General features: G+C 41.3%; 1 protein-coding gene across 5 annotated transcripts in view; it reads left to right on the forward strand.

Annotated features, from left to right (window-relative positions):
* Snx4 (sorting nexin 4) overlaps positions 1 to 15527 on the forward strand; it is an 80979-nt gene that overhangs the window by 34542 nt on the left and 30910 nt on the right. For all 5 annotated transcript variants that reach the window (XM_050159819.1, XM_050159818.1, XM_050159817.1 and 2 more), the window contains exons 6-9: positions 119 to 174; positions 8146 to 8218; positions 12614 to 12675; positions 14725 to 14790. In XM_050159819.1, coding sequence (XP_050015776.1) covers positions 119 to 174; positions 8146 to 8218; positions 12614 to 12675; positions 14725 to 14790 — 257 coding nt within the window. The remainder of the gene's footprint in view (positions 1 to 118; positions 175 to 8145; positions 8219 to 12613; positions 12676 to 14724; positions 14791 to 15527) is intronic.

The raw sequence follows: 15527 nt of genomic DNA on the forward strand, positions 1-15527 counted from the left end.
AACAAATGATTAAAAAAATCCACATATTTGAGCACTTTAATTCTGAAGGGAAAGTAAAGCTGTTTGAATTTATACCCTGAAATGTAATTGTATTAAGTCAACAAATTATTTTTTCCAGGCAGACTCCAGGTTAAAAGCGCTTAATGCAACATTCAGAGTGAAAAACCCAGACAAGTAAGGCTTTGCTTTAATCACAGTTTACAATGTTGTTTTGAGTGGTGCCTATTGATCTATTTCATTTTTCATTTCTGAATGTATGCACTTAGTTTGCTAAATATTTTTAATAATAATTTGCATTTAGTGAAACCTTTTTAAAGTCTAAAACTGATTTTGAAGTTTGGTAATTTGAGGTTAAGGTTGTGTCTGAAGTTATAGAAAATTAGACCATTGCTTTTTTTTCTAGAAACATTGATTAAATGTTGAAGATACCAGAAAAATGAGAAAAGTCCTTTCCTGTAGCTTTTCTTGTATGAACGCTTATCAAATGTGCACAGTTTAAGAAAATTATGTATTATTTATGTATAATAACAGTCTAGTTTGTATGCCAACAAAACTGAGGGCAAATGCACAGTGTAAGGGTCCTGAGGTGCTGTGCTTACACAAGTCCTTGACTTCGTGTCTGGTGTTCTTGAGAGCATTTCTGTACTGGATGCTGGAGTTGGCAACATGACTTCTTGGGGTAAGACAGATCCTAGAGATTTAGGTTGTGCTCACTCTGAGTCTGGTGGATGGGCTAGCCTTTTCCTTACACGCTTCTTTACAGGAAGCGTGCTTCAGCTAGAGATGGTTTGTAGTTGCAGCTCCTGGCGTAGATACAGATGGGTTAGGATTCCTCTAGTGAGTCCTTCGGCACTAATCAGTGTCAGCTAAGTTTTTATAATTCGCGTGTTTGATAACCTGTCATGCCTAACTGTAATTCATAAACTGACATTGTTAACATTAAGACTCTGTTTTGCTTGTTTTCTGGTAGGGATAGAACCCAGAGCCTCTTGCATGCTAGCAAGCCCTCTGCCACCAGGCTAAATCTGTAGGCCTTCTTGACTTTTCTCACAAACTTTGAATATAAAATATAAATGAATATTTCTAAGATTTTGGTAATTAGGAAGTGATAATGATAACCATTGAACTTTTGTTTCTGTTTTTTTATTATTTTTAAATTATTTTTAAATTATTTAAATTATTTTAATTATGTCTGTGAGTGCTACTAGGATCTGCACCCACACTTATCTCCATTTTGTTGTTTTGAGATCCTATGTGACCCAAACTGGTCTTAAACTCCTGGTCCTCCTGTCTGTAGCTTCTGAGTGCTAGGACTACCTGTTTATGTTATTATACACCCTCAAGTATTGTTTGTTTATGACATTTTTTTAGAGCAAGTTTAGGTTCACAGCAACACTGAGCATCGAGCATAGAAAACCCTCCGTTTCCTTCCCAGACTCTGATTCTCCACCTCTCACGCAGACCACTGGGTGGACAGAGTTTGTTGCTGGGACAAGACCTGGTTTGGGATGAGCACATCTGCTCTTGCAGCATCATATAGAATAGATGGAACAGGTCGATGTCCTAAAGTCCTCTGCTCCTTCCAGCTGCTCTTGCAGCATCATATAGAATAGATGGAACAGGTCGATGTCCTAAAGTCCTCTGCTCCTTCCAGCTCAAGTAACTTTCTAGTTTTACTGTTTCTATAATTTTTTGTTTGTTTATTTCAAGACAGGGTTTCTCTGTGTAGCCCTGGCCGTCTTGGAACTCGCTCTGTAGACCATACTGGACCAAACTCTCAGATCTAACTGCCTCTGCCTCCCACAACAGGAGATAAAGGTGTGCACCACCACTGTCTGGCTAGTTTCTCCTTTTAAAGAATGTCGTGCCAAATAATAGGTTACCTTTCAAATTGGCTTCTTTCATTAAGGTCCCATTGAGGTTTTTATAAGTTTTAAAATGACATGTATGGTAAATAATAGGTGTTTTGTAGATTAGAAGTAAAATTATGTTACTCTAAAAGAAACAGGCTGTTTGTGACATTGGTGGATGTATATTCCTTAAGGGATCTGTTATTTTTGTTGATACTTTAGCACTAATGTTCCACTAATTAGTTTTTTATTAAATGCTTATCAATATAATGAAAAAGATTTTGTCATTTGAATTTCTTCATTTTCTTTTGGCTTTACAAGATTATTTGAATTACTGGATTTTATCCATACTGTTTGTAGGTTTTTTGAATTTTAGATGGGTTGTAGCCAGTAATATTGTCAAAGTATAAAATGAGTGTCTAGTTACAAGGAAATTGATTTGCCTTAAATTTCATTATAAGAGATTCTTGTTGGGAGATGGAGGTACACGCCTTTAATCCCCTCACTCCAGAGGCAGAGACAGGCTGATCTCTGAATTCAAGGCCAGCCTGGTCTACAGAGTGAGCTCTAGGACAGGCTCCAAAGCTACAGAGAAACCCTGTCTCGGAAAGAAAACAAAAATGAAAAAAGAGAGAGGGTGTATGTAAATTCTCTGTTCTAGGTCTGATTATGGTTAGCCCAACAGATTAATAACAATTAAAAGTAGTCATGCCATTGTTAAAATAGTATGCATCACAAAAGTTTTATTCTGTTTCCCTAAATTCCTCATAACCAGAATAATTGTTTCAGAGAGATGACCAGAATGCTGTTTCTAGTTGCTTTATGCAAGTGTATTTTCCCCCAGACCAACTTGACTGTTAAAGCAGTGAGAAGGGAGATCTGGAGTCTTGTGTTTACGTGACCTTAGTCCAGTGGCTCCCAGCCTTCCTATGCTGCAGCTCTTTAATACAGTCAGCTCTTCGTGTGGTGACCCCAACCATAGAATTATTTTCATTGTTACTTCATAACTATAAATTTGCTGCTGTTATGAATTGTATTGTAGGTATCTGTGTTTTCCAATGGTCTTACGCAACCCCTGTGAAAGGGAAATTTGACACCTCCTGGGGTTGCAACCCACTGCTTTAGGGACTCTGTAAAGGTCATTTTCCTTGGTCTGACAGTGGCCACTCATTGCCTAATTATGTTGTGTTGCAAATAAACTAAGTCCATTGAAACAGAATCTAAATGATAAATTGGCCAGATTACATAAATTATATATTCTTTATGTAGTTATTTTTATTTTATTTTATTTATTTTTTTATTATTATTATTATTTTTTTTTTTTTTTTGTTTTTCGAGACAGGGTTTCTCTGTGGTTTTGGAGCCTGTCCTGGAACTAGCTCTTGTAGACCAGGCTGGTCTCGAACTCACAGAGATCCGCCTGCCTCTGCCTCCCAAGTGCTGGGATTAAAGGCGTGCGCCACCACCGCCAGGCTTTCTTTATGTAATTATTTTTAAATCTACTAGTTTGGTTTTGTATAAATAAACAGTCCTAATATTGTGCCAGCCATAACCTTGCCAGGAAGTTTCATTTACTGTGGTTTTAATTGCTAGCTTTCTTGTCTGAAAAAAACAAAACATTGCCTTCACTTAAATCACATGTAAAACCATAATTTTTCTTTTAAAGAAAAACAAACCACATGGTCAAATATTTAATTATGATTTTCTTAGGGCCTTTGAGTTTTCAGATTATTTGGAACAGGAAGTGTTGATAGAAAGTAGTATAGAGTTAGAATTGTCTTTTAAGTGGCTCGGGTCAGGGGCTCTCAGTATAGTTCAGTGGATAAAAATGATTGCCATGTAGGCCTGACAACTTTGATCCTAGAATCCATGTTAGAAAGCCAGATGTGGGGCCTGGAGAGATGGCCCAGCGGTTTACAGCACTAGCTGTTCTTCCAGAGGACCTGAGTTGTTACCAGCACCAATATGGCAGCTCACAGCTGTCTATAACTCCAGTTTCAGGAGCTCTGACACCTTCACACCAAAGCACATAAAATAAAGTTAAATAAAAAAAAAAAGATGCCGGCCAGTGGTGGTACACACCTTTAATCCCAGTGCTCAGGAGACTGAGGCAGACAGATTTAAGTGAGTTCAAGGCCAACCTGGTCTACAGTGTGAGTTCCAGGACAGCCAGAACTGTTTCACAGAGAAACCCTGTCTTGAAAAACAAAAACAATAAACAAACAAGCAAGCAAAAAAGCCAGATGTGATGGTGCACATCTGGAATCCCAGCACTTTTATGGTGAGATGGGAGGAGTTAGGAAAATCTCCCAGAAGTTCACAGACTGGCTAGTCTTGTACCTTCACATGCGTGTGTAGCACACCCATGCTCACATTCGCTCAAACACAGTAACCATCAATAGAAAAAGATTACAAATCAAAAACAGCTCCCGGATAGGCAGGGCAGTAGGAACTGGAAATGCAGAAGCTGAAAGAGAAAGGTTGGCGCTGACATTTGTGACTCACAAATGTCGCACAGACTCATAATACATTGAGTGTCTTTTCTTCTGGGTTTATTTTAGATGATGGTTGATTTACAGATTATACAAGAGGATTAAGTGCAGCCTATAGAGACAACTTGGGGGTGAAGAGCACTTGCTGCTCCTGCAGAGGACTTGGGCTCAGTACCCAGCACCCACATGGTGGCTCACAACCATCTGTAACTCCAGTTCCAGGGGACCCCATGCCCTCTTCTGACCTGTGCGAGCACCAAGCACATACATGATACACACACATATATGTAGGCAACACATTCACACATAATGTTTTAAACTTTCTTTGTGCGTGCGTGCGTGGGGGGGGGATGCAACAGGGTATCTGGCTGTCTTAGAACTCACTGAGTAAACCAGGTTGTCTTTAAATCCACCCACTCTCTCTGCCTACCAGGTTCTAGGATTAAAGGTGTGCTCTATTAAGCTTGGTTTAAAAGGGGGAGCTGGAGAGATGGCTCAGTGGTTAAGAGCCTGCTCATCCAAAGGTCCTGAGTTCAATTCCCAGCAACCACATGGTGGCTCACAACCATTGTAATGAGATCTGGTGCCCTCTTCTGGCCTGTACTGTATACATTCATACATACATACATCTTTAAAGAAAAAAGAAAACCTTTTAAATTCGTGTGACTTTACACTTTCACTGTGATAGGACGGAGAAGACAAAAAATTGTAAGAAAATAAGAGAACAGTAGAAAATTGACAGCAGTTGACTCCAAACTGGTTTGTGCCTTTGAGCTCTCAGACTGAAGAGAAACATCCAGAAAAAGCCTGTGGGAGCTAGTTGGGGAAGCACCTGTTGAGGTTGAGAAGGCACAGTGGTTACAGTCTGAGGGGGAGATGAAAGGCAGCCTGTGGCTATAATGACAGTGGACTCTTTCAAAAGGAATAGAAGACAAAATGGGTTGCACTGGTGTAGACAGCCTCAAGATCATGCTAGAATTGGTGTTTACTTGGTTTCTGATCAGGGATTGAAAAAGGTTGGTGTTGGGAGAGGACAAAATCTGACATTGTGTGTGCTTTAGTCTCTCTGACAATGCCTTGTCACTTAGGTCCTTAAAAGTCAACCGTCCTTGCTTTCATTTGCAGACCATACTGGATGGAGTTTGATACTGGCAAAGGATCCAGACCTCATTTCTGGAAAATCTGCCTCTATTTCACCCTTAAACCTTTTCCCCCCAGTATCTAATTTCTCTGAAGATGCAGGCTTTGTTCTGCTGGCCAGTCTATGGGTGTTTAGAATTTTAACTTTGACTGATGATGTTATTGATCCCACGGGGATACTGTTTCCTTCCTTATCTACCAGCTGTTTAAAGAAATCAGATGATCAAACTGGTGTGCTGTGGGTGTTCTGTCATTGAGATGTGAGGTCCTCTGGTTCTCTTAACTTAGGTGGGCTGCATCTCTAACAATTTTATAGTCTTCTGAAGTGGTTCATAACCTATTGTGATACTTAAGAATTTTATAGTTAAGCCTGCCCTAAAAGGAAAGGCCCTTAGGGAGTCAGGCCAAGAAACTCCAGAGAAACTTTCTGTAAAGGATTTCTGGCTTCTGGTTCCCCAGTACAAGATTTGATAGAGGCTATACATAATAGTGCACACCTTAGCCAGGTGGTGGTGGCACACACCTTTAATGCTAGCACCCAGGAGGCAGAGGCAGGTGGATCTCTGTGAGTTCGAGACCAGGTTGATCTACAAATCAAGTTCCAAGACAGCCAGGGCTGTTACACAAGAAACCATGTCTCAAAAAACAAAACAAAAGAAACAAAAAAGCCAGAGAAATTATGTAGGCTTTGACTTGAGAAAGATTGTCAAAACAGAGTAGGCAGTAGATTAGAGTGTATGAGGTAGACTGGAGTGCCAGTCTGGGCCGTAAGAGAATTCCAGGTGATAGATGATGGTGCTAATATTGACCTAAGGTACCAGCAGAAAGGCCAGATCAAGCGCAACATGAACAGATCTGGGCAATATTATAGAAGTGGAATAGATAACCTGGGTGTATAAGAAAGGGTGTGGGGTGAGAGAGACAACAAAAGACAGGTAGTTCTTAGGCTTTACTGTAAGACTGCTGTGGATTGTGGAATGGATTTGGGGTGAGGTAGGGAAAGACAGGTCAAGCTTTGGATATGAAAGTAACTACAAGTACTGTTAAGGGACTGGTATAGATCTACGGTATAGGAGACAGTGCTGGGTTGGGTAGGAATTTTGGATGTGGTGACATACCATTCATAGTCATAAACATGAAGTCTTACAAACAAGTCATGGGATGAATGCATTTATTGAAAGGTTGATGAGCAAATGACTGAGAGTCTAGGACTCACATCTGAAGAACACCCAAACTCAGCATTTCCTAGAGTGAACCTGAGGGTATCCAGCACCTGGATCCTGCTGTGAGACCCTGCGTGCCACTGGACCTGTCTGCTGTGGCTCACTCTTCCCAGTGAGACTTCAGTAGTGGGCTTGCCCTGGGATTTTAGTGTTATTGTTTAAGATAGGATCTTAGTCTGTAGTCCACGCTGGCCTCAAATTCACGGTGAGCCACCTGCCTTAGCTTCCCAAGTGCTGAGGGATTATAAATGTAAGCCACCGTGCCCAGCTCTGTGTGTGTGTACATGGTATATGCATGCAGGTTCCAGAAGGGGACATTGTGTCTCACTAAACCTGAAGCTCACTGGGTAGCCCAGCTGGCCAGTGAGTTCCCAGGATCCATCCATCTCCATCCTGCAGTGCTGGAGTTACAGACATGAAGGCCATGTCTGACTTTTATGTGGGTGCTGGGGATCTGAACTCAAGTCCTCTTGCTTTCCTGGCAAACTCTCTTACCTACGGGATCATTAAGACATTTCAGGATTCTTCACACACTTAGACACAGGTGAAGAAAGAGAGGACCACGGGAGAAACTTCAAGGTTGACTAGGAAGTAAAAGGCATGGGTTAACTGTGGTAAAAAGAAATTGGGAAATAATACAAAGTGTAGAACCTAGAGCACAGGGTGTAAGCCGATTCTAAAGAAAGGGTTGAGATGATGTGGATTTGAGAAAGCTTTAGATTGACTGACTTCCCACCTGCTGCCTTCTGTAGTCTGTGTGCGGAGTGACATTAGAACCTTGCTGTCTTCAGCTGGAAAGATGGCTCAGTGGTTAGAATGCTTGTTGCTCCTCCCGAGGATCCAGGTTCAATTCCCAGCACCCACATGATAGTTCATAACCATACATAAAACTTGTTCCAGGGCATCCAATGTCCTCTTCTGACCTCCGTGGGCACTAAGGATGCAAGTGGTGTACATCAGCATTCACATAAAATAAGATATTTAAGTCTAGGTGGGGCAGTGGTAGCAATGCCTTTAATCTCAGAACCTGGGGCAGGGGATAGAGGCAGGTGAATCTCTGTGAGTTCGAGGCCAGCCTGCTGGTCAACAGAACTAATGCCAGGACAGACTGCTATTTAGGTTGAGGTTGCTATTTAGTATATTTTTAGTACCAGAAATTTTTTCCTGTTTTTTTGTTTTGTTTTGTTTTCAAAATAATTTTCCATACCCACAGATTTTTTATCTCTGCCTTAGTCTCATGATGTAATTTAATAAGTGTGCATCTTTGGCTCTCAGTATGTGTAGATATACTGCTTGATGTTCGGATATTTTTCTGTTGATATTGGCTTGTTTAGGGACAGGATGTGGTTAAATAGAATGAGTTTCATTATTCGCAGGAATTGCTATTTTGTGCACAGACTCTGCGTGTTTTCCTGAGTGATGCTTTGTTCCCTGTTTCAGGAGGTTTACTGAACTGAAGCACTACAGTGACGAGCTGCAGTCCGTCATCTCCCATCTCCTTCGCGTCAGAGCTGTAAGTGATCCAGAGCTCGGCGACACTTTCTACAGACTGCACTTGTCACCGAGTCCCCATGCTTGACTGGTTTTACATTTAAATCTAGTATATTCATAACCAAACTGCCTTCTAAGAGAGATGGGAAGGCTTTTCTGTTAGAAACAGCTTACAGGGGCTGAAGAGATGGTTCAGCAGTTGAGAGCACTGACTGTTCTTCCAGAGGACCTGAGTATAATTCTCAGCGCCCATGGTGGCTCACAACCATCTATAATGAGATCTGATGCCCTATTATGGCATGCAGGCTTACATGCAGGCAGAACACTGTATACATAATAAATAAATCTTTTAAAAAAAAGAAAAGGAGAAACAGTTTGAAGAATTTGAGCTCATTGATTTCTTCCTAGTGTACAGTGGTGCAGTTTTAGATGGAACTAGGTTGACTGTATAATAATTATTGAAGCTGGATGCCAGGAAGTACATGTACACGTTTTTGGTCTTTATACATTTTTAAAAAAATATAGGCGGGCAGTGGTGGACACACCTTTATTCCCAGCACTTGGATGAAAGAGACAGGCAGATCTTTGTGAGTTCGAGGCCAGCCTGGTCTACAGAGTGAGTTCCAGGACAGGCTTCAAAGTTAAAGACAAACCCTGTTTCAAAAAACAAAAAAAAAAAAAAGAAAAAAAAACTTAAAAAAAATTTCCATGTGTTGAATCTCCTAGAATTGGAGTAATAGATGATTGTGAGTTTTTCCATGCGGGTGCTAGGATTGAACCCAATCCTCTGGAAGAGCAGCCAGTGCTCTTAACTGTGGAGCCATCTCTCCAGTCCTTCTCTGTATTCTTTGTTTGTCTCAGTCTTGGGACTCAAACAAAGGACCTCATGAATGCATAAATGCTAGACAAGTACTCTGCCACTGAACTGTGCTTTTCCGTACTTTCATAATATTTGAAATTTTCTGTGATAGTACAGAAAGGTAGGACTGGGGGATGTAGCTCTATGGTAAAGTGTGTGACCAACTTGTACAAGACCTCCATCTCTGTCAACAGACACCGTAAGATAGACTACGAGTGTGGAGACAGCTCCGTGGGTAAAAAGTACCCACCCTGCAAACACGAGGACCTAAATTGAATTCTTAGCATCCCCATAAAATTGTACACTTCACTAAAGACCAAGGTTCCAACATAGCCCCAATAGACTCCTTAAATGCTAAGATAGTCAGAGTAAGTTGGGTGGTGGTGGCACTGGTGGCGCACGCCTTTAATCCCAACACTGGCAGAGGCAGACGGATCTCTGTTCCAGGCCAGCCTGTTCTATAAAGTGAGTTCCCAGACAGTCAGAACTGAAACTCTGTCTCAAAAAAGCAAAAGAAAAGAAAAAAGAAAAAAAGTAAGTCAACTGGAGTGGGTGGCTCTCTCTATTATTCCCTGCTTAGGAGTAAGAACTGAATAGTTAAAAGGGTTTCTGGTCAATGAGGTGAAATTTCTAGGTCTTTCATTACTTTGAAATTACACTTGAGTATGAGTCAAGTTAAAGTTCTACTACATCAGCCGGGCGGTGGTGGCGCACGCCTTTAATCCCAGCACTTGGGAGGCAGAGGCAGGCGGATCTCTGTGAGTTCGAGGCCAGCCTGGTCTACAAGAGCTAGTTCCCGGACAGGAACCAAAAAGCTACGGAGAAAACCTGTCTCGAAAAAATCCAAAAAAAAAAAAAAAAAATTCTACTATATGAGTGGAACCATGTGATATCTTCTGATTGACTTGGGTTTTAAAATAGTGTTCTGAAATATGAGAAAGGTCCTGAGACACGAACAGTCACAGTAGAGTGACAGGATGCAAGGATGGGGGCTTGAAAACTCACACAGGAACTCCATGGATTTTTCCTAGTGGCAGTGTCAACTGTAGAAGATAGCTCAGATGCTGTTTAAGACAGGTGGCAAGGTATAAACTGCTTAAAGGAGAAGTGGAAGCATTATTTTTTCTGTTGAGGATAATTCTTTTTAAACCATGTGTAGGGGGCTGAAGAGATGGCTCAGGGGTTAAAAGCCCTACCTGCTTTTCCAAAGGTCCTGAGTTCAATTCCCAGCAACCACATGGTGGCTCACAACCATCTGTAATGAGATCTGATGCCCCTTTCTGGCCTGCAGGCATGAATGCAGGTGGAACACCATATACTTAATAAATAACTTAAAAAAAAACATGTAAAGGTAAAAGTTACATTACAGCTAGGTATGAATTAAATACTTGAGTAAACAGAATTACTAAACAGCTGGTGGCCTCAGGGCCAAGAAGGGTCAGTTTTGGTCTGTGAGCTAAAGGAAATTAAAACTAACACTTTTCCTTGACTATTACTTGTGTACTGTGATGCTAGATATGTTAGGATAGCCTCCCTTAACGACCCTGTGGGGACAGTCCTGTCACTTCATTTTACACAGTCCGAAACAGGCAAGTGAGATTAATGGACTCTAGTACCTCCCAGGAGACAGATGTGGAGACCAGAATGAGACTGTAAATCTGCCTCAGGAGCCCATTCTCTTAGCCACCCACAGGTATACGTGGGCAAAGGATGGGAAGATAACGGGCACTCAGTGAATTGCCCTGGTTAGCAGAGTCACCTGATGGAGGTCATGTCCTTATCTGAAAGACACAGTATAAAGGTTTGGAGTACTCTAGTCTCGCAGCTCTACATAGCAGCTGCACTCACGAGGCTGGAAGGTTGAGAGCACCTGGTGCTATTGTGGAAGACCAGGTTCAGTTACCAGCACCCACAGGATGGTTCAAAACCGTCTATATCTCTATTTCCAGAGGTTTCAGTGCCCTCTTCTAGACAGCATACACATGATGCACAGGCGTCCATGCAGGCAAAACACTTATACATGTAAGTAAAAATTAAAATTTTACAAAAATTTTATAAGATTTATTTTATATATGAGTGCTCTATCTGCATATATACCTTTATGCCAGAAGAGGGCATCAGACCCCACTAGAGATGGTAGTGAGCCACCATGTGGTTGCTGGAAATTGAACTCAGGAGCTCTGGAAGAGCAACCAGTGCTCTTAACTGCGGAGCCATCTCTCCAGCCCCTAAATAAATCATTTAAACAAAGAAAGAACTTGAACTCAACTACATGGTTCTATTTCCTGTTGTATTCTGTTACCTCTTCCCCTGGCAGAATCTCATTTTTAATATAACCTTGTTAATATTCTAAAAACACAACTTTATTTTGCTAACATTCTAAAGATGTAAATTATAGTTACTGACATCATATTTAATATTTATTGTTTTGTTGTCTGTAGATGTGGTAATATCTGGTGTTCGCAGCATAGTTAGAGAGGGTGGTCGGAGAGAATCACACAGCTTCTTTGGAAATCACTTGTATCAGGAGTCTTTATTGTTTTGAGACAGAGTCTCACTGTGTAGACTTAGCTGGCCTGGGGCTCACTTTGTAGACCAGACTATCATAAATTCACAGAGATGCACTTGCCTCTGCCCTTCAGTGCTGGAAGCACAAGCCACTGGGCCCAGCTAGGAATTTTAAATCTCTGAATCTCTGAAATCTGCTAGGAGACTCAAAGGAGAAAAATCTGTGTGTATCCAGATCTTCAAGTTCATCATCTAGTAGCACGCCATAGACTCTTTCCTTTCCCAGTGTCCACTTCTCCTTCAGGAAGGAATTTTAGCCCCACAGCAGGAGGGGAGGGGTAATCAGGATGGTGCAGTCACGTGTCTTCTGCTGCAAGCTTGCTCATAAGGAAACAGTCTGAAGGGGGAAAGGTGCCTCTCAGAGATGCTTTCTGCAGCATCATAATCCTGGAAAGGCTACAGGAAAGGAGGCTTACGGACTCTGATGGTATACAGCTACTTCGTGTGCTGTGATTAAAACTAGTGCTAACATGCTGGGCAAAGTACACCTTTAGTCCTAGCTCTCAGGAGGCAGAGGCAGGTGGATCTCTGTCAATTTGAAGCCAGCCTGGTCTAAAGAGTGAGTTCTAGGACAGCCAGGGCTACACAAAGAATCCCTGTCTCAACAAAACAAAACAAAAAGAAAAAGGCAAACCAGAAAAACTGCTAAAAAGGACTGTGGCAGCACAGCAAACATGTCAGGCTGCTCTAGTTCTGTGTTTGTCATGTGGTTTGGGGGTGCTTTTCTTTCCTGGTAAGCATGGTGATTGTTTTTTTCCCCTCTGACTCTTAAAAATGTATATGGATTTTTGCCAGACGGTGGTGGCACACGCCTTTAATACCAGCACTTGGGAGGCAGAGGCAGGCAGATCTCTGTGAGTTTGAGGCCAGCCTGGACAGGATCCAAAGCTACAGAGAAATCCTGCCTTAAAAAAAAAAAAGTATATGGGTTTTTAAAAAGTAATCTGTGTATAACTTCAGCCTAATACTAATTTCTGTTAAATATTTCAGAGAGTAGCAGATCGACTCTATGGTGTGTATAAAGTACATGGGAATTATGGAAGAGTTTTTAGGTAAGTATCTTACAGAATTAAACACTTAGCTCTAATTGACTTTTTGGCTTTAAAACTCTTATAATGTATGAGTCAGGAGAATACGGTTTATTTATTTATATTCTCTAATGGAGCGTGTGTGTTCACATGTGAGTAGGTGCATGTGTTAAATGGTGTGTACATGTTGAAGTGTATGTACATGTGTGTAGAATCCAGAGGTTTGTAGTAAGATTTTTCTTTGGACTGCCAGCCCCAAATAATAACACAGAGACTTAATATTAATTGTAGCTCAGCCTTAGCTTAGGCTTATCCCACTAGCTCTTTTAACTTAAATTAACCCTTTTATATTAATGTATGTTTTGCCTCATGACTTTTTACCTTTCTTTCATTCTGTATGTCTCTCTGTATCTCATTGGTGTGTCTCTTGTGCACCTAGAATGATCCCGAGTTCCCCTCTTTTTCCTGGAAGTCCCGCCTAACTCTCCTGCCTAGCTATTGGCCATTCAGCTTTCTATCACATAAATCACAGCAAGACATCTTCACACAGTGTACAAAATCCCACAACAGAGGTTAGCATTGGGTATCATTGATTGTTCTTCACTTTATTCATTGAGGCAGGTTCTCTTCCTTGACACTAGAGCTCACCAGTTTAGATTAGTCTAGCCAGGCAGCTTGCTCTGTCCCTGTGTCCCAAGTGCTGGCATCATAAGCAGGTTGTCATGTAGAGGAGTCCCAGCTGTCCAAACTCTGATCCGCGGGCTCCCATGGTAAGTAATCTCTTTCCTCACTGAGCCGTCTCCATCGCCTTCTGGTTCTTTTGGAACAGGGTTTCACCCTGTAGCTTCAGCTGGCCTGGAACTCCTTATGTTGTAGCACAGGCATATCTGAGACTTGCAACAATCCACACATGTCTGACTCAAGTGTTGAGATTTACAGATTCAGTGATGTCCTGTACTAACAGCTTTCTTTTGTCTAGTAAGCGAGCGCTTTCATTTTAAAGCCATTCTGTAAACAAAAGTGTTGAGAGAATTCTACATGTTGAGTGACAACTCCTGACTGAAGGGACCAAGGCCTCCTACTTTCTCTGCTGATGGCCTGGAGAGAATGAACCACTGTCTCATAGAATTGGATACTTTCTCTTTCTTTTCTTTGTTTTTTCCATTTATGATTTATGAAGACTTTAGCAAGATAAGTTTTTGAATCTTAGGATATTTCAGTAATTTGAATACTTGTGTAAGGGCTGGAAGTATATCTCAGGGTTAGAACAGTTGTCTAGTCTATGAGGCCCTGGGTTCAACCCTCAGTACCAAAGTGGGGAGGGTGGTATATGTATGTATTTGTGTATGACTTGCATGTTTTGGTTACTTAAATTTTTAGTTTATTTATATTAGGAGTGTTTTGCCAGCAAATGTGTAATGTGTATATGTGCCTAGTGCCTATGGAGGCCCAAAGTTCCTCTGGAACTAGAGCTACAGATATTTGTGAGCTGCCATGTGGATGCTGGGACTCAAACCCAGGGGTCTTACTGTGTAGCCCAGGCTGGCCTAGAACTCACTTTGTAGACCAGGAAAACCTAGAACTTGCAGGATCTGCCTGCCTCTGTATCTGCAGTGCTGGTGTTAAGGCTTGTGCCACCATCCCAATCCCAGCTTTAAATTTTTTTCTTTTGTAAATTTTCTTTCTGAGGGGTGGTTCTTTTCCTTATTATTTTTGTTTCTTTGTTGTTTTTTGAGATAGAGTCTCATGTAGCCAGGCTGGTCTTAAATTTGTCTGTAGTCAAAATCAACCACCTTGAACTTGTGGTTCTCCTGCCCCCATTTTTCTAGTGTTTGGGTATCGGATGTGCACCATGTTTAACACGGTAGGCAGGCCTTGTACTGACTGAGCTGCAGCCCTAGCTTTGTGTATTGTCTTCTTACCTTTAATTATGAAATTTTAAGGGAAAATCAGTATACTTGAGTCAGGGACAATAATCCACCTGTGGGTCCTAGCTAGAAAAGGATCTTGTGAACACAGCTGGGAGTAATACCTCGCAGAGCCAGTTCATAGCGTTTCCCTTGTTTCTTCCAGTGAGTGGAGTGCCATCGAAAAAGAAATGGGTGATGGGCTGCAGAGTGCCGGGCACCACATGGACGTGTGAGTAACTTAAGAACTATGTAGCTGGGCTTGCTCAGTGGGGAGTGCTGGGTACTCGCCGGTTTATATCAAGTTAACTGGCATTTATAGTTATGGTTTGCACGTATACAGAGAACTTGTTTCTCTAGGAATGCAAGATTGGTTTATACATGTATTCTGAAACTGTCTAATTCATACAGTAACAAAATAAAGATAAAAATCTGTAGCCAGGTGATGGTGATGCACGCCTTTAATCCCAGCTCTCGGGTGACAGAAGCAGGTGGATCTCCATGAGGCCAGCCTGGTCTACAGACTGAGTTCCAGAACAACCAGTTCTACACAGAGAAATTCTGTCTTGAAAAAACAAAAAAAGAGTTCAATTGAAGACAATTAAGTCCAAAAATAGATGCATACTTTTCTATAGTGAACTTTAAAAGCACTGCTGGAAAAATAGATTGCTACACAGAGAAGAAGAAAAAACCCTCTGAACCAAATCTCACTTTACATAAAACATAATTCAGTTTTTATAAAGTATATAAACGTATTTAGATCTTTTATATACATCATAATAAAATTAAAATTGTAGCTTTTAGGACAATATAGAGGAAAAGGTACTTTTTAAATTTTTTTATTTTTTTTTAAGATAGAGTCCTGGATGTCGTGGAATTCACTATGTAAATGAGCCTGGCCTGGTCTAGAACTCAGAGAGATTTGCCTGTCTCTGCACACCAAATGCTGTGGTTCAAGCTGTGCATCAG

Source organism: Alexandromys fortis, unplaced genomic scaffold (genome assembly GCF_014885135.2).
Source record: "Alexandromys fortis isolate MF-2015 unplaced genomic scaffold, M_Fortis_MF-2015_v1.1 scaffold_119, whole genome shotgun sequence".
In the NCBI taxonomy this organism is placed as follows: domain Eukaryota; kingdom Metazoa; phylum Chordata; class Mammalia; order Rodentia; family Cricetidae; genus Alexandromys; species Alexandromys fortis.